The following is a 22,651-nucleotide window of genomic DNA, read 5'->3' as shown; positions in this document are numbered from 1 at the left end:
TTTTTCCTCTCCACCCTTTGTCATTTTGATTGCTTATTAGCATAATTTTTACCTTCAGTATTTTTTCCTCATTTATTCTTTAAGATTAGAGCTTTTGATATTAGTTTTAACTGTTTTGAATCTAAGGTAGTATATAATCTAATTAAGAAAAAAATCTAGTGTGTTGAACAAAAATACAACTACGTTAAGAATCTGACTTAAAAAAAGACAACGATCAATTTTATTATTGAATATTTATTAGGACGTGGGTAGGATAGGTTCTTTCTGCTAGATAACTGCCAGCCCATAGAAGGAAACTGGTAATTGAAATTAATAATATACATTCTGGCTTTTAGAGAGCATACTGTGGCCAATGCAGTGAGAGGATATGGGGTCTGGGAAGGCAAGGCTACAAGTGTATCAACTGCAAATTGTTGGTCCATAAACGTTGTCATATACTTGTTCCACTGACCTGCAAAAGGCATATGGTAAGTTTGCATTCTGTATAAAGCTAAGATGTCTTATTGTGTCCTGTTTTGTGATTTCCAGACATGCATCCTAAGTAATAAACACTGTGTATGGTTGTGGATCATAACATTGGTAATGCTTGGTATTTTAGTTTCAGTTTCCAAAAAGTCTGTGAAGGACAGGCCTTTGAATTGTCAGCAGTAGAGACAAAGTGAGAAAACAAAGTTTGTGATGCAACTTAAGTGCTAGCAAGCTTGAGTTTGAATTTTCCAGAAGAAATAATGCATTTTACATGTTGATAAGGAGTTGACATTGAGAGCCTTAGTGTTTGTTCCTTTTAGGTTGTAGAAATCTTTTAAGAACAAAGGCACTTGTGTGTTTTGTACCACTGGTTGCAAAAGGGCTTTTGTTGCTTTCATGTTTTTTGCCATCTCAATCTCTCCAATGCTATTCTCTTCCCCTCCATCCTTTCCCTCATATATTCCAGCAGCAACTCTAGTATCTTTTCTAGGCTTTAAACTTTAATCTCTGTTCCTAAATTTTAGCCCTTCCCCATGCTTGTCACAGACTGTAAACAGTATCCCAACAGTTGCTGCATCATCACTTTTCTAACTAGAAGCTAAAAACATTATTTGTCTCTACCGGTGCTGCATATGGCTTGTCTTGACATTACTAGGTTTTTTTGCCATTTTACTTATGCATGTTGTTACATCTGCTTGAATAATAATACATCTTGTTATGTGTTGTGGTTGAGACCAGGGTCCAAACATATTACAAAAATATTTGTTATTGTGACCATTATCAATTTATGCAGTACTTTTGCATAATGGGTCTGTTACAGTTAATGTTTTTAAACAGGAGAGGAATATACCAAAGCTTTAAATTGAGCATGTAACATCATACTGAAGTCTGTTTATTTGGTTGCAGTTACATGAGATGGACTCGAAGTCTTCAAGTTTGAATTTTGCAGCAAAATGTGCTGGTCTTACTTTTAGAAGGCAGTTAAACATGAGTCATTGTTACATAAGACTTGAAATAGCACTTGACTTTTTGGAAAATGGGTTTTGTAAAGCATTGCAAAATACTAACATTCCAAAATACTTTCTGCAAACTCCTATTTTCTTTCTGGAAGCTGCAGATATAAGGTTCTCATCATACTGTATTTTTATGGCAAGGCATACCTGTTTAAAAGGGACTGCCTTAACTGATGATTCCCCCCTTCCCCCCCGCCCTGTGTAATTTATGTATTTTGCAAGGATTCGGCCATGCCTTCCCAGGAACCTCAGTTAGATGATAAAAATGATGAAGCTGATGTCCCCTCAGAAGAAACTGATGGAAGTGAGTATTTTTCCTGTTAGGATATAATTCACCTGCTTCATTATTTGGATAAGAGTATTGGTATGGTAGCATGGTGCTAGGTAGTTGTCCAAAAATCTATGAAAATGTAAGTTATTAAATGTTATGTTTGTGAAGTTGGTAATTTTGCTTTCTGTAACATCCTTGGATAACTAAGTTCAGATGATGAGATCTTTAACCTTGAGATTAGGGTTTACAGTTGCCTTTTCTGTGTTTAGTAAGGTTAAGAGTTAAACTCTCAGCTGGATTGCAGCAATAAGGCTCTCTTTATATTAACAAGCAGTGTGAAGTGATGGATTGGATCTGTAGAGCAAAACAGTTGGAACAGGGAGGGATTTTCCATTTTTACCTACATCTTTGGAAGTTTACTTTGGACTAGCTCTAATTTAGCCCCATGGACTAAATACCCATTAAGGACTGGGGTACAGTAAGTGTACTTCTGAAATGTGTCATCTTATTCAATTTCATCCTAAATTCATATGCTCTGAAACCATTCCATAATGTGAACTAAATCATGTAGCAACTGGCAACAACAGGAGATTTTTCTCTTCAAACAAACCAAAAATTGAGCTTCAGATCCAAACTACAATGCCAGTGTAAGTGCACCTTAAAACTTTAAGTATTTCTTAATTTTGTGGGGTTTGGGATTTCCCCCCCCTCCCCCCAATCGATATTTTTGATGGTTTAGCTTGTCTTGGTTCAACAATCCATTTACCATGCCTGGTCCTCCTTTCCAAAAGTGACTCTCTGGACCTTGTCAGATACTGTTATGAGCTCAAAGGTTCATTGAATTTCAAAAGGCCTTTCTTACTTTCTCAGAGTTAGTTCTCTCTGCAGTGCCCTTAGGAGCTGCTGTCAGGATTAGGAAAGTAAAGTGGAAAATTTGACCAAGCAAAGCAAACTGTTAACCCGAAGCTACTAAATCATCTTTCTATTTATCATTTTTTTTAATGATTTCTAATGAAGGCTTTAACAAACATCCTACTTTGGTTTATTTTCTTTATTTTGCAGTTCCTTACCTGCCTTCAAACCGGAAGCATGACAACATTAAAGATGACTCTGAGGTATGTTTTAAAAATATGATTGCAATTCACACTTGCGCATACTCTTAATCATACAATTTCTCTAAAGTAGCTGATTATATTTGTCCTATATTTTTTTTCTGCTACCATATAAAAAAAGTCTGTTTCTCTTCTGAAAATTGGTATTTTTCAACATTTTTTATCTTTTTTTTTCCCCCTCCATTCATGTTAGAACAACAGTGATTTATCAGAGGATTTGAGTTTATTGGCCCCTGCAACATACAGTGGCTTTAACATTTTGTCCTTTCTGCCCTTTCTAATGGAGGTACACCTCTTACCGTCCTCAAGCTAACACTGTAAAACTGGTTCAGTCTGGTAATACGTTAACTATCCAGCTCTTTGAAATGTTTCATATAAATAATACCTTCTCAATTATAGAGAGCTCATGTGGAAATAAAAGTAGAATAACATATGCTTGTGTTCTGGTGTTAGCCCTTATGTAGAGTGTCTGGCACACTAAGAATGTTATTCCCTTAAAGCAGTTTGAAAAATCCCAGTATGCTTTAAATAACTCTAAAGGGCTTAAAAAGAATTGCTTTTGAATGCTTCTGGCATATATGAAATAAGTAGAATGCACTTGGAGCGCTAGCAGGTTGTTTTCCCACTACCAGCAAGCCTGCACCTTCTTTTCTCTACCTCCACTACAATCCTTGTCATTGTCATTCATTCACACTTCAGCAGTTCCTGCTCTTGGGCAAGTAACTGCCTTATTTTCAGGCACGTCTTTAGGTTTTGTCTCAATTTCAGAGACAGAAAGGTATAAATTTGAAACACACTGGAGAATTTTAGTTGCTATCTGGAATTACTGACTTCTATTGTAGTAGTGCTCAGATGGTGTTCACATTTAAATTTTGGATGCTGACTTTGTTCAGCCATCCTGAATTACACTGCTCTGACTTTCCTATATTCCTTTTGAGCTTTAGTAAATTAATTTAAGGTATCCTACAGAGAGGATGCTGCATTCTGGGAGTTTTGTTGACTAGATCTTTAAGCTTAGAGCAATCTCTTCTAATACCAGTCAATCCTAGATCAAGATTCTTTATATAAACGCTTTCCATAGTTCAGCAGAATGTTGATCTGACTACAAGTACAGTAGTATGAGGTCAGATAAAAATAGACCATAGAAGTATGTCAAAGCATTGTATACACTGGTAAAGCATGGGTTATCAAAGTGCCTGTTGTACTTTTTCTAGTTCAACTGCTTGATCTTCAGTCTTAATTTTGACAAGCCTAGACATGTGTTTTCATTCCAGAAAATAGATATTATTTATTTTCTAAGATAAATTTTAAATTTTAAAATCATGTTCTTCATAGTGGAATATTTCCTGCACATTCTTTCTTTCGAGAAACCAGCATCTGCTTCTGCATGTTTTCAGGCAGCTATTAGAAATCTTCATTTTCATTAAACTAGTGAATTTGATATAGATGAGAGTTGCATAAACTCATACCAAGGCAGGTATATTCATCAGGAAATTATTGTTTCTGTATGTCTCTTCTTTAGATAGCCTTTGTAAACTTGTTCTGCAACATCCATCAGAATATTAAAGACAGAATTTGCATGGAGTGAACTGTAATTCTACATGGCTTATGGTTTGAGAATTTGAATAAAACCTCATTTCTTTAGGCATTACCTTTTATTTTCTAGTAGGGAATATTTAATCATTCATTAAACTACTGCCTTGAGAACACAGCATTTCCTAGTAAAAGCAGAAATAATACCGATAAGAAATTTCTTAAATTGTTATAGTCTGCTATTCATGTCTGTGTGCCAGTGACAATGGTGTAAAAACTCAGCAAATCTTGTCCAGTGCTTAAAGGTCTCTTTGCTGTAATAGTTATTTGTTATGAAAATGTCTTCTCTCTCTAGCATCTATTTGTTTCTTTTTATACAGGATATCAAACCAGTCATTGATGGAATGGATGGAATTAAGATTTCTCAGGGGCTTGGACTACAGGACTTTGACTTAATCAGAGTTATTGGACGTGGAAGCTATGCCAAAGTTCTTTTAGTTCGGTTAAAAAAGAATGATCAAATTTATGCCATGAAAGTAGTGAAAAAGGAATTGGTTCATGATGATGAGGTAAAACTCTGTGTTAATTGTAATCCATTCCATATCATAAAAACTTGGTATTGTTTAACAAAAAGCATTCAACTAAGAGCAGCTGAAGTTTTAGACAGCATTTCTGTAATAGTTTTGCTGACTTGTGAACTAATTTTTCATCAACTATGAGTGTGAAGTGTAGCACTGAGATAAAATCTGAGAAATGTCCATTATTTTAATAACATTTAATAACTAATAATAAAGACTTAGTAGAATGCATATGAAAAATATTCTTCCATCTTAGATGTGCTGATCTGTTAGTAATGGGATAAATAGGGTGGAATTTGGGCACTTAATTTTAAAAGAAAACAAAGATGTTATTTTCCAGGGCAGATGGATTCATCAGCAAAATACTGTTTCTCTGTTTGGAATAGGAACTGAAATTGTCTTCTTGGTGTTTAAGAACAGTTTCATGTAATAGACATAAAGTTTTTGTGCATAGAGGTTGTTTTTCAGTACATGCTTAGAAACGCATAGAAATATATATATTTAAATGTATAAATATACATTTAAATCACAACTATATATAAGTATATATTTAAATCACAATTATAGAGCTTATGTACAAGTGACACAATACTCTGGTTTATTTTTTCCATGTGTTTAAAAAATTATGCTACTATCATTTAAAGTCAGTATGGTTAACTGGTTTATTAAAAAATTCAGTATCCCCTACAAATTAGTGCTACATTTCTTAATTATTTTTAAAATTCTGTTAAATTTTTTTTTATAATATGGTATCTCAAATGCCTAAATTAGGGGAGGGGAAAGGCAAAAACAAAAAGCCTGGAAAAAACTTTCTCCATCTTTTTGCTATAATATTCAGACTTCATGAGAGGACTAGATTGGTTCATTACACTTATGAAAATAATAGAAAGGAAATAAAGAAATCAAAGCAAATAAGGCAGACTGGGCCATCCACAATGCCATTGGACTGGAACGTGCAATGTTAAGTAATGAAACGGGATAGGGTAACTAGAATAGTTGGTATCAGACAACAGCCCTGATGCAACAACTGTCTCAGACGTGACAGAAAGGAGGAGAAAAGCAAATGTTTTCAGGCTACCAGCTTTATTGGAATGCTACATTGTGACATACTGGTGGGGGAGTGACAGTGTATCTGAAGGATTATATGAAGTGTGACAGCATAAAATACTTGCTTAAAAACAAGTATTGTGTTATCCTTGTGGGGTGAAATCCCATGCTCTAATAATACAAAGAGCAGATAGACTGTCAGTTTGACCTAGTAAGGAATTCCTTCTATAGCTGTTCTTACAATAGAGAATTTTTCAAATACAAATGTGACTTTTAACCTGACAATGTTATATTAGTTTTATGGTCTGAGGAAAACTGGGTTTCCAGAAAGTTGTTGGGGGAGGGGGATATAGTTTTAAGCACTGATTGTGTTGGCAGTTTTAATGAGATTCTTTAGTAGCCATCTATGTCATTATTCCAGAGACTAAGGTTAGGAGAACAAAGTTACAAAGTTTTTTTTTCTAAAATATTTTGGCCTGCTCAATTTAATCTGTCTTTTGTGACTGAAAATCAGACTGCTGCATAGTTTATTTGATATTTCTTTATAACATATGTTTTTCCAAGAAAGTAGAAGCTAAAGAGAAATATTTAATGGAGTATGCAGTTATTCCTAAGAATCAGAGGTGGATAAGAAAAGTTGTCCTCATTTGAATAGTAGTTTTCATACATAATGACATAGAAGATTGAGCTAATTGTTTTTCTTTTCTGTAAGATAGGCTGTATAATGGAATGCTGGGAATTGATAGGAAATCTGTTGAATTCTGTGAACACATGAGATATTGCAAGTAATGGAAATTTCACCTAGTAAGTGTTTCACTGATAAAAAGTAATTACATAGCAGATATCAATACAATTAAATCTGCCAGCACTTTGCGTGTGATGGATAATATCGGAGACAAACGAATGCTTCCCCCAAAAGACTGAAGCAAACAAATACCTCAGCTGCTACTATGGAATTTTTTCCTAAGCTTAATCCTGTGTACAATAGTACCCTAGTACAATACTGGTATACTAGTACACTTCAAAACCAAAGTTGTATTGTACTAGTCTTTTAAGGAGCTTATTCAGTAAAAACAAATTTATTGTTTTATTAAAATTTTTGGTTTTGGCTTATATTTGGACCCATGTTTGCCCCTTCCAAGATGTCTTCAGGAGTGCATAAGCACAAAACCTGAACAAATTTATATGTATTTGACACTTCTTAACAACCTTTGAGATTTTGGTTGCTCAGCCAGACGTGTTGTCCTCAGGTTGAAATCTTTGTTTTCTCTTCATACAATGTTTTCACTAATTATTCCAGACAGGAAGGCCTAGTTTCTCAGTGTCTGTCTTGGTTTTCTCCAGATTGGCTCAAGAGGTGAAGTGTCTGTTGGAAACAGAGTTTTAGAGCAATGATATCACTAGTTTACTGGCAGAGTACTGAGTGTTTGCAGGGTGGTACATGATCTGTGCATTGCATGAAGACTGAATATCTACTGCTGAGATCAGCTGTCCACAAGGCATAAGTTTTCTGTGCTTATGTAAAAATGAATTTTTAATTATTTTGGTTTTTTGATGGATCTGAATTTTGCAGTACTGTGCTAGGATCAGTCAAGTCTTGCTGTGTTCTTTGTTACATGGTATTGCACTATGGTAGCCAGGACTTCACCCTGTTGAAGTATTAATGGTAGTCTGTGATACTGTTAAGAGTGTTTTGTTGTTGTTGTTGTTTTTGTCAAGCTAAACAGGTTTTCATAGTTTCACTGAGTTCATTTTGACTTTCAGATGAACAAATGAAGTTCAGTTGATTTGAGCGTTTTAAAACATGGAGATTCACACTGCTTGAATTATTGGCTTGAATGGCTTAAGCAACTTTAAGGTCATTTATCTATGATAATTGAATGTAATTCTATCAGCCAGTGTAATCAGTGTATCACAAATACTCTAGATATATGGTATTTTAAATGGGTTTAAAAAATTTGTATGGACCTTTCTAAATGGTTAAGATATATCTGATATTATAATTGAATTTAAATGTTTTGTAACTTCCTCCAGATTTAGGGGCTTTTCTCTTTCTGAAGAACACTTGTTACAATGACAGTATGTATAAGGGAGCATAGGTACTTACCATTTGTTTTCTGGGATTGCCAACAGCAGGTTATCCGGCAGAAGTTCTGATTGTTCAATTACTCTATTTCAGGATATTGATTGGGTACAGACAGAGAAACATGTGTTTGAACAGGCATCCAGTAACCCATTCCTAGTTGGTTTACATTCATGCTTTCAAACAACAAGTCGGTAAGAAAGATCTGAAATTATTTTGTCTTGAAAGTCTTGATCATTGTACTAACTGCTTCTCATAAAACAAACATAACCATTGAACACTTCCATCACGTAGTCAGAAATCTTTGGAAGGAAGCATTAGTATAGCCAGGGATTCAGTGCCACAACAAAGCCAATTCTGTGGGAGCAGTGTAGCCAAGGGCTGTGAGGTGCAGCAAAAGGCAGGGATTTCTGACTCTGAATCAGAAGGGAGAAGAAGGAAGAGAAAGAGAAGGAACAGTGTGCTGTGTGCAGGGCAATGTGACTTCAGGAGTAAGGGGATGATAGCAGGGCAGAACAGAGCTTTGTAAGAGAGAGCTTATAATACCTGTTTCTACAGATAAGGGCCAGATCATGTCCTGTTGTAGTTCTCTTTCTTCAAAATAGTGTAAGAAAAAAGTGGGCTGCTCAGTAATATAGTTATATGCAAATATATAAATATCCAGATAAATGACTCCTGGACTTGAGCAAAAGGCAGTTATATCCTTTTGTTCGTGTTCAAAAAGAAAAAAAATATTTCAGTAAATGTTTACTAGTGCTGTGTGTTCTAGCAGGATACATACTGGGACATCTGGAAAGAACTGTCCTATGTAATTTGAACAACTATGAATCTATATACATGTGAAGAAGTATTTTTGACCTATATAAGGCTTGTGAGCCTGTAGTTTCTTCTTTTGGAAAAGGTATTTAATAAATTCTTAGTTACTTTGAAATACTAAATTTTTTTGTCCTTGCATGCACAATCCAAAGTGGATTGTTTGCTAATAAAATGAAGAACTTCTATTCAAATGTTTATGTACATGGCTGGGGAAGGTGCATGTTGTCATTTTTTTTAAGCGTTTTCATAAAAATGCCTATTTTACTGTTAATCTTTTATAATACAAAATGACATATACCATAATCATAACCTTGTATCATGATTACTCAAGTGGCATGCACTGTAATATATACGCTGTTTTATGCAGTCTTCATGGATTATCTAGTCATTTATCCTTGAGAAAGAACCACCTGTTCACTAGTATGGCTTATAAATTATTAAAATACAAATCCAGGTAATATGCCATTTCTTCAGTCCTCTAACTTTCAACCCCTTAAAGGCCACAGTCACAGGAACAAGCTTTTTCCTAGCAGGAAAAATACAGCAAAGATAAAGGAAGTAAAGAAGCTGTATAAAAGTGTTCTGAAGGTCTGTAAACTAGAGAGTACTTTGGACCAGGGAGAAAAAAAATCATTTCCAAAGGTGACTGACTAAAGATTTGGCTAAAAGAAATTCCTCCTGCAAGGAGAGGCTGGAAGGAAGAGGAAAACAAACAAAAGCAACAACTCCCCACACAAATGGAAACTGAGATCGTTAAACATTCACAAACACCTCATCAAATTAATAGCTTTAAACATCTAATCTGAAGGTATGAAAGGGGGAACTACTGAGGATGAAGTTTCTTTTAAATATTGTTGGTGGGGGGGAAGGCTGAAGTTAGCCATAGAAATACATTTTGCATGCCACTTTGATAGTGTAACATCATAGTGGAGGAAGAGAAATGGGAAAAAATACACTGAAGGTAGTCAATGGTTTCTGCATTGCCATTGTTACAGAATTTATTTTCAGGAGGCTTCTTTTTCCAGCCTGGCTTATCCCTGCAGTGAAACCATAATCTTATGTTTGTTACTTCAGCCAGTTGTCATGGATATAGCTGTAATGTCACAAAGTCAGAGTTATGACTTCATTGCAGGATCAAATACAAGCAAGAAACTGATCAGAAGCTGATAAACTTATCCAGAACAGGTTGTGCTGATGACTGACCCAAAGAAAACATCGCAATATGAGAACAGTTTGTGTATAAGTCTGTATTATTAAAAAGAAGAATGCAAAAAAACTTTTTAAAATGTAATCATATTTGGTGTGTTTTCCCTTTTATATAATTTTTTTAAGATAAAATACATTTTTAAGATAGAATAAATGTATGCTTAGAAAAGACGCGATTTAAAAACTTTTCTTTTCTGGGATTCTGTCACTAGCCCATTCAATAAATATAGCTGTTTACATTGTTTCAGATATTAGTGATGCTTTTTTATTATTACTGTAATAAAATATATGCTCTGGGCTTGCCTAGAATTACCAGATAAGTGTCTTTCAAGAATAGTTACAATCTGAAACCTCAGTCCTGCAAAGCTGTAGACGTTTGAATAAATCCTCCTGAAAACAGCAAGGACTATCATTATTCACACACTTGTACAGTTGAGAATGAGTTGACACATGCAATTTTAAATTGCAGCTTTTAGATGATGACAAGATACCAGATGCCCCTAGATAGGAGAGGGAAGTTTGAAATGGGGGATGTCTGGAATGCTGTAATAAGCTATTACAATTGTCAGTATTTATTTTATTTGTGCATTACTTAGTTTAGTCTTAATTCTTGTGCAGAAGCCACTGAAAGACTTGCAAGCCGTAATGTATCCAATAATTGTTCCTGGTTTACTGTTTCAGTAAAATACCTAAGGGCATTTTAAGTGTTTCAAATGAAGAATCTTTTTCAAAAGAAATTTATGGATATAAATAATCTTCTGTATCTAATCATTACCAAGAATGTGTTTTAAAATCATCTGAGACGCTGTAGCAAATTTTTCAAGTATGTTGTGGGTTTGTGGAAAGGAGTTTTCAGCTTCTGGAAATGTAGGTGTATAAGGAAATGCTGCCTCCTGGGACAGCTTCAACTTTCATAAGAAAGCCTCACTCGGCATGTTTCTATTTTGTAGGTCTCTCTGACCTTGGCAGCATTGCCTAGATCATATTTTCACAGGGATGAAACCTTCCTTGCAAAATGTAATAGAAGTCTTTTTATATGGCTCTTGATTCCATCTATATTTCTTTATTCTACTGAGTGAGAACATGTTTGTTTTGAGAAGACCATTTCAAAACTCAGTTCTACAGAGGAAATAAATATTGACACTGCAGCCTTTCTGTGCCCCTGTCTTCCATTTAGTGAATATGCTGTGTAGAGAGTAAAAGAAGTGGGTCCATTATACGTTCTTTTAGTATACATTCAGAGCCTAAAATTTCCCCATGTTGCTTATTCATCTGTCTCAAGAACTTGAACTTCTCACATCTCACAGGAGCATGCCTAAATATCACACAGGCGTCTAGCGTGCTTCAATAGTATGACAGTCATCAGGCATGATTCTGTTTCTTCATCCCTTTTCCTTGGCCTGCCCCCTGCCCTTTCCATATTCATTGAGTAGGGTTTTCCCCTTAGTTCTCTGGAGTTCTGCTTGAGTCGAAGTAGAACTTTCCTGTGCATGCATATGTACTGATGAATTGGATTATGTGCAAGACTGTCTCAGATACTTGCAGCCCTCTCAATATAATTCAACTTAGTTTTTAAAAAAAAAAGTCTGGACAATACTGAAAGTTCTAAAGACCTTTGAAGATCTGGACTTTTACAAGCTTACTCTAGTTCAAAAGTGACAACAAGTAGTGTTGCTGTATTATCAGTACGTCAAAAAGACCATGTTGGGTAAGACTAAGCAGGGTAAAATTTCATACAAGTTCAGTCAATGTTCTTTCTGGTTAAAATGTGCTAGGAAGGAGAGAAATCACTGCATATGAGTTAAGTACTCGAAAGATAAACTCTAATGCATCCTGAGTTGGACTTTAGTGAATAGAATTTTCCCTTTGTTAGGAAACCAGAGTTTTCATGTTAATATGTGTAGAGTTTTCCCTACTAGGCAAGGAGCTGAAATACAATAGCACTGGATGATTGTCATTTTTCTACAGATAAAGGTCCTAGCAAAGTGAAGAAAGGGTGAGATTTAGTTGTCTAACCTGTTAACCATGCCAGATTTAGTGTTCAACGCAGATAAATAATGGACATACATGAATTGAGTCTTTCATGCTTCAAATTCTTTAGTCTGAATCTGTCTATACAAATAAAACTGAACATTTTCCCTCTAGGAATGAATGTATATTAAGAATATGCTAGAGCATGTAACTTTGTTTGGAAAAATATCCTTGCTTTTGGTATATCCATTTGAGCTTTTCAGGAGCTGAACCAGCACAAACAGCAAGCTTAAGTTACATAATTAATGTCACAAACAATTTATTGATCCCTCTAGTAGTGCTGATTACTCATTAATTGTTAATAATCAAACATATAGTCATTTTTAAAAGATGCTGACCTTCCCATGACAAAACCGTTTCAAAATCATAAATGAGAAGTTTCAGATTTTGTCAGTGCAGAAAACTTTCACCCTAATAAGTGCATTTAAACTATATTTCAGCTATGAATTTGTTCAGGTTTCATATCACATCTTTGCTTTTAAAAAAGAACCATATTTAGTCAAGCAGAGAGTGTAACAATAACTATCATATCAAAGTAAATCTGTGTCAGATTACCGGTTGATTACCTTTAATTAAAAAAGGTATACAATTTAATTGATGCAATTTTAAAAGTATATTTTCATGTTAAAATCATTATTTTAAATTATTTGCATTGTTTTGGGGAGGCTTGGTTTTTTCAGTCAACCAGAATGTTATTCAAAGCAATACACTCACTAAGCAAATTTTATAATATGAAATTGTGTCCTATAAAAGTTAATTTAAAAAAAAAAAAAGCCTTCAATAGGGAATAGTTATATAGTAACATCATTCATTTTAGTCAAATTCTGTCATCTTTTATACTGTTTTAGATAATTCTGCAGGTTTCTCACCAAATAGTAGCCTGTGTAAGCAGCTGTATCTTCTTTTCATTTAGTCCAGCTTCTCAATTCATATTTGTATTTGAATGACTGTTATAATCATACATAATGTGGATCAGATAAACATTCTGTTTTTTCTCTCTTGGTTTCTGTTAGTCTGAGAAGAAAACTAAGTCTAATGCAGGAGTGGAAGTGAAAATGGCTTAAAATGGAAGGTTAGGTAGGAATAGTGACTTATTTTTTCTTGAGAGTTTCCTTGGAATCCATTAATTGTTTTATACATTTTTCAGATTGTTTCTTGTCATAGAGTATGTAAATGGGGGAGATCTTATGTTTCACATGCAACGGCAAAGAAAACTTCCTGAAGAACACGCAAGGTATTTTAATAGTACATTTTTAGTGGTTCTTCTATGTTGTTTTTATTTAATGATGCATAAAATGCTTTCAAAACTATTTTCCTTGAGAGAATATAAATTGCAAAGAAAGAATGAAATGGGTTTTTTTGTTTTGTTTTTTTTTTAATATAGATGCAGTGCCCTGGGAAGAGATGTTACTTATATTTTTTCACAGGATATGTATTTTTTAAAAGAAACAAAGCATTAGGTAATAGGAATAACTAACTGTTACTACTTTACTGTTGTTTACTGCTTCATGTTTAGTTGACACATCTTTGAAATGTTGATAGGAGGTATAACTATTTTCATTTTGATCTTGTATTAAATTAATCAAATGATGGCATTTAGGAGGAAGAAGAAAAACTTACTTTGCACGGTTTGGCACTACAAAAAAATCTCATTGTAGTCCTTAAGCTGAAAGCACAGTTTTTGCATGTTTGTTTATTTGACATTTTCAGGAAGAAAAATCTGTAGGTTATACAGGTTATATTTTCTTCATTAGTGGAATGGAAAGGAAATTAATTTGTCATATTCATTTTAAGGAATGTTTATATATATATGAGTTCAGTATCAGTTATGAATAAACATAACTTTTTTGGTGTCTGTTGATGATGATAAGCTGATTGATGCAAGCTGATGTTTCAAGATTTTTTTTAAAGTTGTACTAACTTTTATGCAATCTTTATGTTAATATGATTTTTCTCCTTTGTAATTTCAGGTTTTATGCTGCTGAAATTTGTATTGCTCTAAACTTCCTACATGAAAGAGGAATAATCTACAGAGATTTAAAACTGGACAATGTTCTTTTAGATGCAGAGGGTCATATCAAATTAACAGATTATGGCATGTGCAAAGTAAGATTCTTTCTTAGCTTTTTTTCTGTCTCTTTCTTTGTAATTCAGTGGTGTATCTCTCTGGTTATGCTTTTAAGTCAAATACTGCATCCAACAATGCTAAAGTAAAACTTGGAATGATTACACTTAGCTTAACACTAGTGTTAGCGAGCCCAGAATTTGGTTGCTGAATGGCAATTTTACTCTGAAAAATGACTTTTGAAAACAAGGACCTAAGTAAATTTTTCTGTTGAATGTTGCAAGTCATGGGGCCATTTTTGGGGATGAAAGAAGTTTGTCCCAAGTCCAACACCAAATATAGGCAGTCTGCTTTTATACCTGCACTAGTCCACTGAAGATAGTATATTCTAGCTAGCTTTTATTTTAGGATGCTAGAACCACTAGAGGTTCCTGGGTAGGTTAGTTTTGATTCTTCGCCTAATGCCTAAGTTTTTCTTTCATTTAACTTCTTATGTGACTCAAGTTAGAAAATACATTTCTAAGACAAGTATGATTTTAAAAAGGTCTTTTACAGCTCTAATACCTGTGCTCCTGTGAATATGAATTGTATTAATCATTTTCTGTGGCTGGGGTTTTGGAAAAGAAGCTACATAAATTGTTAACCTCACAGGAACTCTCAATTTTTATGCTGCAGCCTTGGCACCAAGCAGCAGTTTAAAAAGCACTGTTTTCAAAGTGCTTGGTAAAATGTAGCATATACTTACAATGATGCATAGGAAAACAAGAAAACATCAACAGAAGATACTAGCGTAGGAGATACTAACTTTAAAATTTATCCGTGCAAAGTCAGAATGCCAGAGATGATTGAAGTGGTTGTAATCTGACAAAATCTGCTATTGCCTCTGAGCTGCTGTTTTGACCTCAAGTTTCCTTGTTATTGCCACACTGTTTCTGGATATTATGCAAAGCAAGATGAGGGTTCAGTTGAATTCCTGTTGAGAATAAGTCCCGGAAACCAGAATTGCAACTGGCACTGTCTTTGATTTTGCTTAGAGTCCAGAGATTTAGTGTACAATATTAATTTGTTTATTTATTTATTTACCTTACTAATTTCAGAACGTGATTAAGGCATGTTATGGTAAGGTAATGTCTCATTCCCGTCAGAAAATAAATACTGCACCAGTTTCGAAGAATTTTTTTTCAGTCTAGTATTGCCTTTTTTAAAAGGAAGGTCTTTAGACTCCCAAAATGACTTGGCTTTATAAGTGTAATTAAACAAAATTCCTGGACATAAAGCTCATTTTTAAATTGCTTAACTGCTTTGTGCATATAGGAAGGATTGGGCCCTGGTGACACTACAAGCACTTTCTGTGGAACACCAAATTATATTGCACCAGAGATCCTCAGAGGCGAAGAATATGGTAAGCCAGACTAAACAATTTGACACTGTAGTTATAGTGAATCACAAATCAAAGTTCTAGTTATAGGTTGGTTCACATACGTTTATTGTTAACTTCCTTATTTTTGTTCCATTATATGTTGAGAAAATTGAATGCATGTTGTACAGTTTAGTTTTATCTGAAATGAAAGATAGTTTTATCTCCTGTAGCATGCATTTCAGCTTCTCTTAAATCATACACAGCAAAAGTTAGCTTTTTCCTAAACAAGAACTGTTAAAAGATACCATGGCAAAACCAAACAGATTCCTTGGCATTCTTTACATTCAAAATGCAATTGTCCCCAAGAAAAGTTTATAAAATTCTATGACAAAAAGTCATTGTTCATACAGAAGTCAAAACTGTAATAGTCTTTTTAACTGGTGGTGTTTGAGAACTGATTTGCTCAATAGGTTGAATTGGGTACTGTCATTTAGGTAAGATATTATAATGTTCAACTTCTTTTAAAAATCTGAAGTTTTTCAACTTAAATATTCTTTTTTGAATCTGAGTTTTCTTTGAAGCACTGCTGCGTGATGGACACCTACAGACTTCTATACAAATTATATTTCTAGTGTGCATTCAGAAAACTCTGAAGTCTGATCCAATGATACGATAAGCCATGATGTCTGTAGCTTCAATGAAAGTAGAGGGCTTTCAGTCTTTTGCGCAAGTGGACCATTAATCTTCGCTTACAAATAAGAGATAACGCCTAAATTCAAGGAGTCCTGGCTGAAAACTGCTCTGTAAATACTTACAGGGTTCAGTGTGGACTGGTGGGCTCTTGGTGTATTGATGTTTGAAATGATGGCAGGAAGGTCTCCGTTTGATATCATTACTGACAATCCAGACATGAATACTGAAGATTACCTCTTTCAAGGTATAGTCATTTTGATTATTTTGTGTTTTTTCTGTTGTTTTTCATGAATTCTGTTGGGGAGAGCTAATGAAATTTAGCAGTTGCAGTAGGATATTTAGAAGTGTTTATGCCTTTCTTTTAGATTTCTACCACAGACCTTTCTCAAATCTCATGCTATCTCATGGCTGTCAATAGATCTACTGTAGATAGGAAAGGGCCACAACATTTCTGGTTCCTCATCCCAGGAATCTACTTTGTTAAACTAGGAGAAAAAAGGTCTTGAATTTGGGACCCTACTTCAGATTATATATATATAAAAAAAATTGTTTATAGTGTCCAGAGTTCAGAAATAACCAACAAAAGCAAGATTCTAAAGATCTGTGGTTGTAGATGTCTATGTTAGTCAGCATTAGTCAGATGTCATATGTAGTCAGCATGGGTTTCCAAAGGGGAAATTGCGCTTAACCAACCTGATACCTGCTACGATGAGATGACTAGCTTGAAAGAGGCGGATGAGGGGAGAGCAGTGGATGTTGTTTACCTTGACTTCAGTAAGGCTTTTGACACTCTCTCCCATAACATCCTCATAGGCAAGCTGATGAAGTACAGGCTAGGTAATTGGACCGAAAACTGGCTGAACCACCAGGCTCAGAGGGTTGTGATCAGCAGCACAAAGTCCAGCTGGAGACCGGTCACTAGAGATGTCCCCCAGGTGTTGATACTGTGGCCAGTACTCAGTAACCTCTTCATTAATGACCTGGATGATGGGACTGAGCACACCCTCAGCAAGTTTGCAGACAATACAAAACTGGGAGTGGCGGCTCATACTCCAGACGGTTGCGCTGCCATTTGTAGGGACCCCAACAGGCTGGAGAAATGTGTGGAGAAGAACCTCATGAACAGCAAAGGTTCAAAGGCAAATGCAAAGTCCTGCACCTGGGGAGGAATGACCCCATGCATCATCAGTACAGGCTGGGGGCTGACCAGCCAGAAAGCAGCTTTACAGAGAAGGACCTGGTAGGCAACAAGCTGAACATGAGCCAGCAATGTGCCCTCATTGCAGAGAAGGCCAATGGTGTCCTAGGCCGCATTAGGAAGAGTGCTGCCAGCAGGTTGAGGGAGGTGATTTTTCCCCTCTGCTCAGCACTGAGGAGGCCACATGTGGAGCACTTTGTCTAATTTTGGGCCCCCCAGTACAGGAGAGAGATGGAGCAAGTCCAGCGAAGGGCCAGGAAAATGAGTAAGAGATTGGAGCATCTCTCATGCAAGGAGTGGCTGAGAAAGCTGGGATTATTTAGCCTGGAGAAGAGAAGGCTGGGGGGGGAGGGGGGAGAAGGTGGAAATCTTATCAATGTCTATAAATATCTGATGGGAGGGTATAAAGATGACAGAGCCAGACTCTTCTCAGCGGTGCTGAGTAACAGAATGAGAGGCACTGGGCACAAATTGGAATTTCCACTTGCATGTAAGGAAACACTTTGTTACTGTGAGAGTGGTTGAACACTGGAACAGGTTGGAAGAGAGAGGTAGTGGAGTCTCCATCCTTGGAAATATTCAAAACCAGATTGGATACAGTCCTTGGGAATCTGCTCTAGCTGACCCTGCTTGAGTAGGGGGGATTGGACCAGATGTTCTCCAGGGATACCTTCTAACCCCAGCTACTTTGTGATTCTGTGATACTATCACAAATGGAAGGGTTGGCATCGTGTGGGATGCCATCTTTGTTAGAAGGCAGTCTACAGGCTGGCAATGAGTTTTAAAATCCGGTGTGGCGTGAGGATTGGAAGATCTTTTTTGACAGAACGGTATCTAGCTGTAGTTTTGTTCCAAAGAACTTTTACTGTTTCCTTATGATGAAGTTAATAAAGCTATTTTTTTTTAACTGTTTTACCCTTCAGGGGTAGTGACGTATAAGGCTTTCTAAACAGAAGTGGTAGTACTTGCCATGAATTTCTACAACAGAAGCTCTGTTACAGTTTGAAGAACGGATTGCAAAGGCATAGTCTGAGCTGAGTCTTGAAGAGAACAGTTTTCCTCAGAAATACCCCTTGATTGGCCAGTCTTTGTGCCATGGAGAGCCCTTTCAAAAGCTGTTGCCTCCTGCTCTTTAAAATGCAGACTTGTTCTTTAAACTACTTAATGCATTTATGTAACATAGAATCTGCCATGGTGGTCTTGACCAGCATAACATTAACCCAATTATTGTTTAAAAAGACCACATACGTATACTAAGGACACTAAAAAGCTTTTATTCCCTGTTTTTAGAAAAAGTAGAAGAAAAAGATAAGCTAAAATTTATTTAGAAAATTTTGAAATGTCAGTTCAATAGTACCTTGTATTATGTAGCTCCTTTTGTTAGTGCTATTTTAAATATTTACCATATCCTCTCATTGTCCAAATGGTAACTTAGATAAACAATATAGTATTTCATTTGAAATTATGATGCATGTCCTAAAACAGAAAGTAATACTGCTGTTTTTAAACTTGTAACAGTTATTCTTGAAAAGCCAATCCGGATTCCAAGGTTTCTTTCTGTCAAGGCCTCCCATGTCTTAAAAGGATTTTTAAACAAGGTAAATGACATTCTTTTATTTTTAGAATCTAAGATCTGGAAGTTAGAGCTTTTTGTTGGAAGGAATATAAGTTAAGAAGTTAATCTGCTTTCTATTAAGAAAATCTATAAAACTTGACATCCTGTCTGTTTAAAATAAACACTTCTTAATTGTTGAATTACTGAGAAAATTTTTTAGCACAGAACTTGATTTAAAAGCCAGCTCGCAGTTAATAATGATTGTAGACTTGTGTTTATAAACTGTCTTTTCTGTTCTAATTATTCACTTAAGCTGATTAAAATCAGTTGAACCACTGTCATATTTAATGGAGGAAAAAAAGGAAAAGAATTATACAGTACTATGCAATTCTAGACTTTTTATTTTGAGGAAATGTTGCAAGATAACATGTTTAGAATGAATTTTCAAACCTACTTCATTTGTTAAATAAATAAATATATACATACATATATATATATATATATACACACACACCTTGATAGGCCTAATGTGTATATCTTACCAGCAGTTTGCATAGTACTGGGGATGCTAGGGTCATGTAGATGGGCTTTGACAAAAATGGAGTCTTTCCTCACTAACTGATCAAAGAGCATGTAACATCAGTTTCTTTGTTTTCTGCAGGATCCCAAAGAAAGGCTTGGTTGTCAGCCACAGACAGGATTTTCTGATATCAAGTCTCACACATTTTTCCGCAGCATAGACTGGGATCTGGTAAAAATAATTACTTCTGTTTATGTGTGTTCAAAAGGAACATATGCTTTTAGTTTCTTAATTGTGTGTATATACAAAAATCCTGTTAAACACAGAAAAAGGAGTATTTCAATTCCACAAATATAAAAATTATTATCCTTTCTCCAGAGAGGGTAACGTAATGGAAAAAAGCTTTATTTCATGACCAAAATTCTGACTTTTTTCCTAACTTTAAGAATGGTTCCAGCTTGTGGGTATCTTTTTTTTAAATGTATGATGAATTTTGCAAAACAGTTTAAAAAAAAGAACATATCAAAGCCTTGATGAAGCCATTTGTTCCCTGGTTTGTATTGGCAGATGGCGCAAACTCATGCACTGTGTTCTACTATAAAATTTACCCAGAATGTGTGCAAGGTGCCTGCAATTATAGTACTTAGGACTTGCGTAGACTTCTGGTATCCGAATCCAGTGCCTTACCATTCTGGGTGGTCACTTCATATAGTCTTGTTTGAAAACATTTCAAACTCCATTGAGGAAAGTAGTGTGGACCAGCAAAGGCAGCCTATTGGAATGCCATTCCAGTACTTCATTTTTCTGCTGATTAGAAGCCTTTTTGCCTTGAAGAGGCTGTTAGTAGTTAATTTAACACAGCCAGCAGACTGGGTAAGGTATTATGGAACCGGTTTATATTCCACCATGGAAATACGTGGCACCTCAGATACGAGAAGCATTTGTAGTCTATTTGTAGTTCATAAAAAAGGCTGAATTTACAAATTATATAGTTTTTTAAATCAGCAGGATTTTACAGATGTGTAGGGTTTATTTAGATAAGTAGGATCATGCCCTTGGAAAGGGGGGAAGAAAAGGAGGGATGTAGCTTGAATAGCTTAAAAGCAGTATGATTATTTAAAATGATTCCCTGATTATTGCTTTCAGTTGTGGGTTTTTTTTTCTCTTACTATTGGTATAAGGGAAGTTTTTGGCTCATGGAGTAGACTATACTTGCATTTCAGTGGCTTTGCAGGCAGAAAATTATATTAAAATTGTAACTTTTTAAAAGCTTCTATTACTTGGTAATTGTGCCTACTTCAGTGTTCATCACAGAAAATCATTATAGAAACTACCCTAATTGTTACATTTATTATTTTATGGCTAAGGCATCAATGAAGTCAGGAACACTCTGTTACTTGCATTACATTTTTAACACCTAGTTGAACAGTGGAAAATACATGTACATATTTTCCCACTCCTAAGAAGCCTCCAGGAAAGGTTACCAAAAGCAAGCAGCATTGCCTGTAACAGCATGAGAGTGGTTCAGGGAAGGAGAGAGAACTGCATAGTTACACTTTTGCTTTGAGGCATACTGTTCAGACCTTCATCCTTAACGTTCTTCAGAGAAGATAGGCACTACATTGGAGCCAGTGTTTTAAAATACTTGATGTTTTCAAAGCTATTCATACAGGGAGTCCTAATGTTGTCAGACATCCCTTTGTTTTGTGTAGCTCCCTTAAGTCTGTGTTATGTTCTATTATATTAGCTGCCTAAAGGTGCTGTAATGCAACTTGCTATACATAAAATCATGCACTACACGGTTTTATTCTGTTTTTTGGATTTTTTTTGAGACAGAAGGTTTTGTTGGACTTGTATTTTGTTTATTTGTATAAAAAACCCTCTAATTGCAATTGGTACTTCTTGGTCAATACCTAGACTGATTTAAATTTAATTATGATTTTTACCTCTTTTTTTAAGACCTGATATTTAGTATCTAATTAAGAAAAAAAAAAAAACACTAAAGGAAAGATCAGGGAGATTTTCTGCCGTTACTTTGAGATATAATCATAAAAAAAAGGTTTAGCATTCAGTTTTGCTGTTTTGTTTTTATTGCCAGTCTTTTTAGGGGAAGAGCTAATTTTGTCTTCCTTAAAGCTTTCATTTCATTATGCCTTCTAAGAATTAATAACTGATGGGATGTTGATGTGTTGAGACTTGCTGCCTGGTATTGTTTCACAATTTCCTCATACCTTTGTAATCATCATTCTTTTGTCTTAAAACTTAAATGCAAAATTTTTTTGATTGATCACCACCTTTTTATTGTTTACTCAGTGCCAAGCATAGTGAGATGTCCTGGGCTAGACCAGCTTTCCTACCCACTGTGGTGATAATATAAGTAAATAATCATTTTGGCCAGTGTTATCTACCTATCACTTGCACTGTGTTTACTGTTTATCTTAAGTTAGATTGAGGAGAGTATAGGTTTGTTGGCTTTTATTTATTTGTTTTTCGGAATGAAAATTTTAGAATTACAATGTTGGGATTTATGCTACAGGCCAGATTTTGTCTCCAGTGCTATGATAGTAAGACTTTCAGGTTAATGGCTAATACAAGTTACCTGCTCTGTATAAATGAGTTGCATTTCATTTGGCACAAGTCTCTCATACCACTAAGTATTATCAGTATCTTTCCTATACTTATATAGTCATATTTTTTGATTGCAGGTCTTACTTTTTGCATTATTTTGTCTTTTGCAACTCTGGAGAACATTAGACTATGTAGAGCTGAAATTTGAGTCTAAGATCCTAGTTACAATTGCAATTTTTGTTTATGATTTATGATGTCAGGAGTGTTTAGCAGTTTAGAACAGTTTCCTCTAAGTACACGCAAATGCTGGTCCTCAGGAAAAGAACCAAATATATTATGCTAACTTTTTTGTATTGCAGCATTAAGTCTTTCTGTGAGAATTTTTCAGTCTTGAATAAACACCCTGCTAAGTTAGAAAAAGAAAACTTAAATGGCCAACCTCTATATTAAAATGCACAGCACTACTTATATTGGTGTCCATTGCCTGACTTGTAATGTATTTTACTTAGGTATTCTGAAATCTCTCCAGTGACA

At 35.2% G+C, this 22,651-nt stretch overlaps 1 protein-coding gene across 3 annotated transcripts in view; it reads left to right on the top strand.

Moving 5' to 3' along the window:
* The window catches only part of PRKCZ (protein kinase C zeta), a 77,818-nt gene that overhangs the window by 38,843 nt on the left and 16,324 nt on the right, over nucleotides 1–22,651 (top strand). For 2 of the 3 annotated variants that reach the window (XR_010886353.1, XM_067310855.1), the window contains 11 exons: nucleotides 336–467; nucleotides 1,704–1,785; nucleotides 2,815–2,867; nucleotides 4,778–4,966; nucleotides 8,202–8,299; nucleotides 13,306–13,392; nucleotides 14,129–14,264; nucleotides 15,538–15,625; nucleotides 16,401–16,520; nucleotides 18,993–19,072; nucleotides 19,691–19,780. Coding sequence is in view for 1 of the 3 variants with exons in the window: in XM_067310855.1 (XP_067166956.1) it covers nucleotides 336–467; nucleotides 1,704–1,785; nucleotides 2,815–2,867; nucleotides 4,778–4,966; nucleotides 8,202–8,299; nucleotides 13,306–13,392; nucleotides 14,129–14,264; nucleotides 15,538–15,625; nucleotides 16,401–16,520; nucleotides 18,993–19,072; nucleotides 19,691–19,780 (1,155 nt within the window). In the remaining 2 variants the exon portion in view is untranslated. Of the gene's footprint in view, nucleotides 1–335; nucleotides 468–1,703; nucleotides 1,786–2,814; nucleotides 2,868–4,777; nucleotides 4,967–8,201; nucleotides 8,300–13,305; nucleotides 13,393–14,128; nucleotides 14,265–15,537; nucleotides 15,626–16,400; nucleotides 16,521–17,089; nucleotides 17,517–18,992; nucleotides 19,073–19,690; nucleotides 19,781–22,651 lie in introns of those variants that run through there. The other variant, XR_010886352.1, reaches the window with a different exon arrangement.

This window comes from Apteryx mantelli, chromosome 26 (genome assembly GCF_036417845.1).
Source record: "Apteryx mantelli isolate bAptMan1 chromosome 26, bAptMan1.hap1, whole genome shotgun sequence".
Taxonomy (NCBI): domain Eukaryota; kingdom Metazoa; phylum Chordata; class Aves; order Apterygiformes; family Apterygidae; genus Apteryx; species Apteryx mantelli.
Note: the sequence above shows the minus strand (reverse complement) of the source record. Positions and strands in the feature narration are given on the sequence as shown.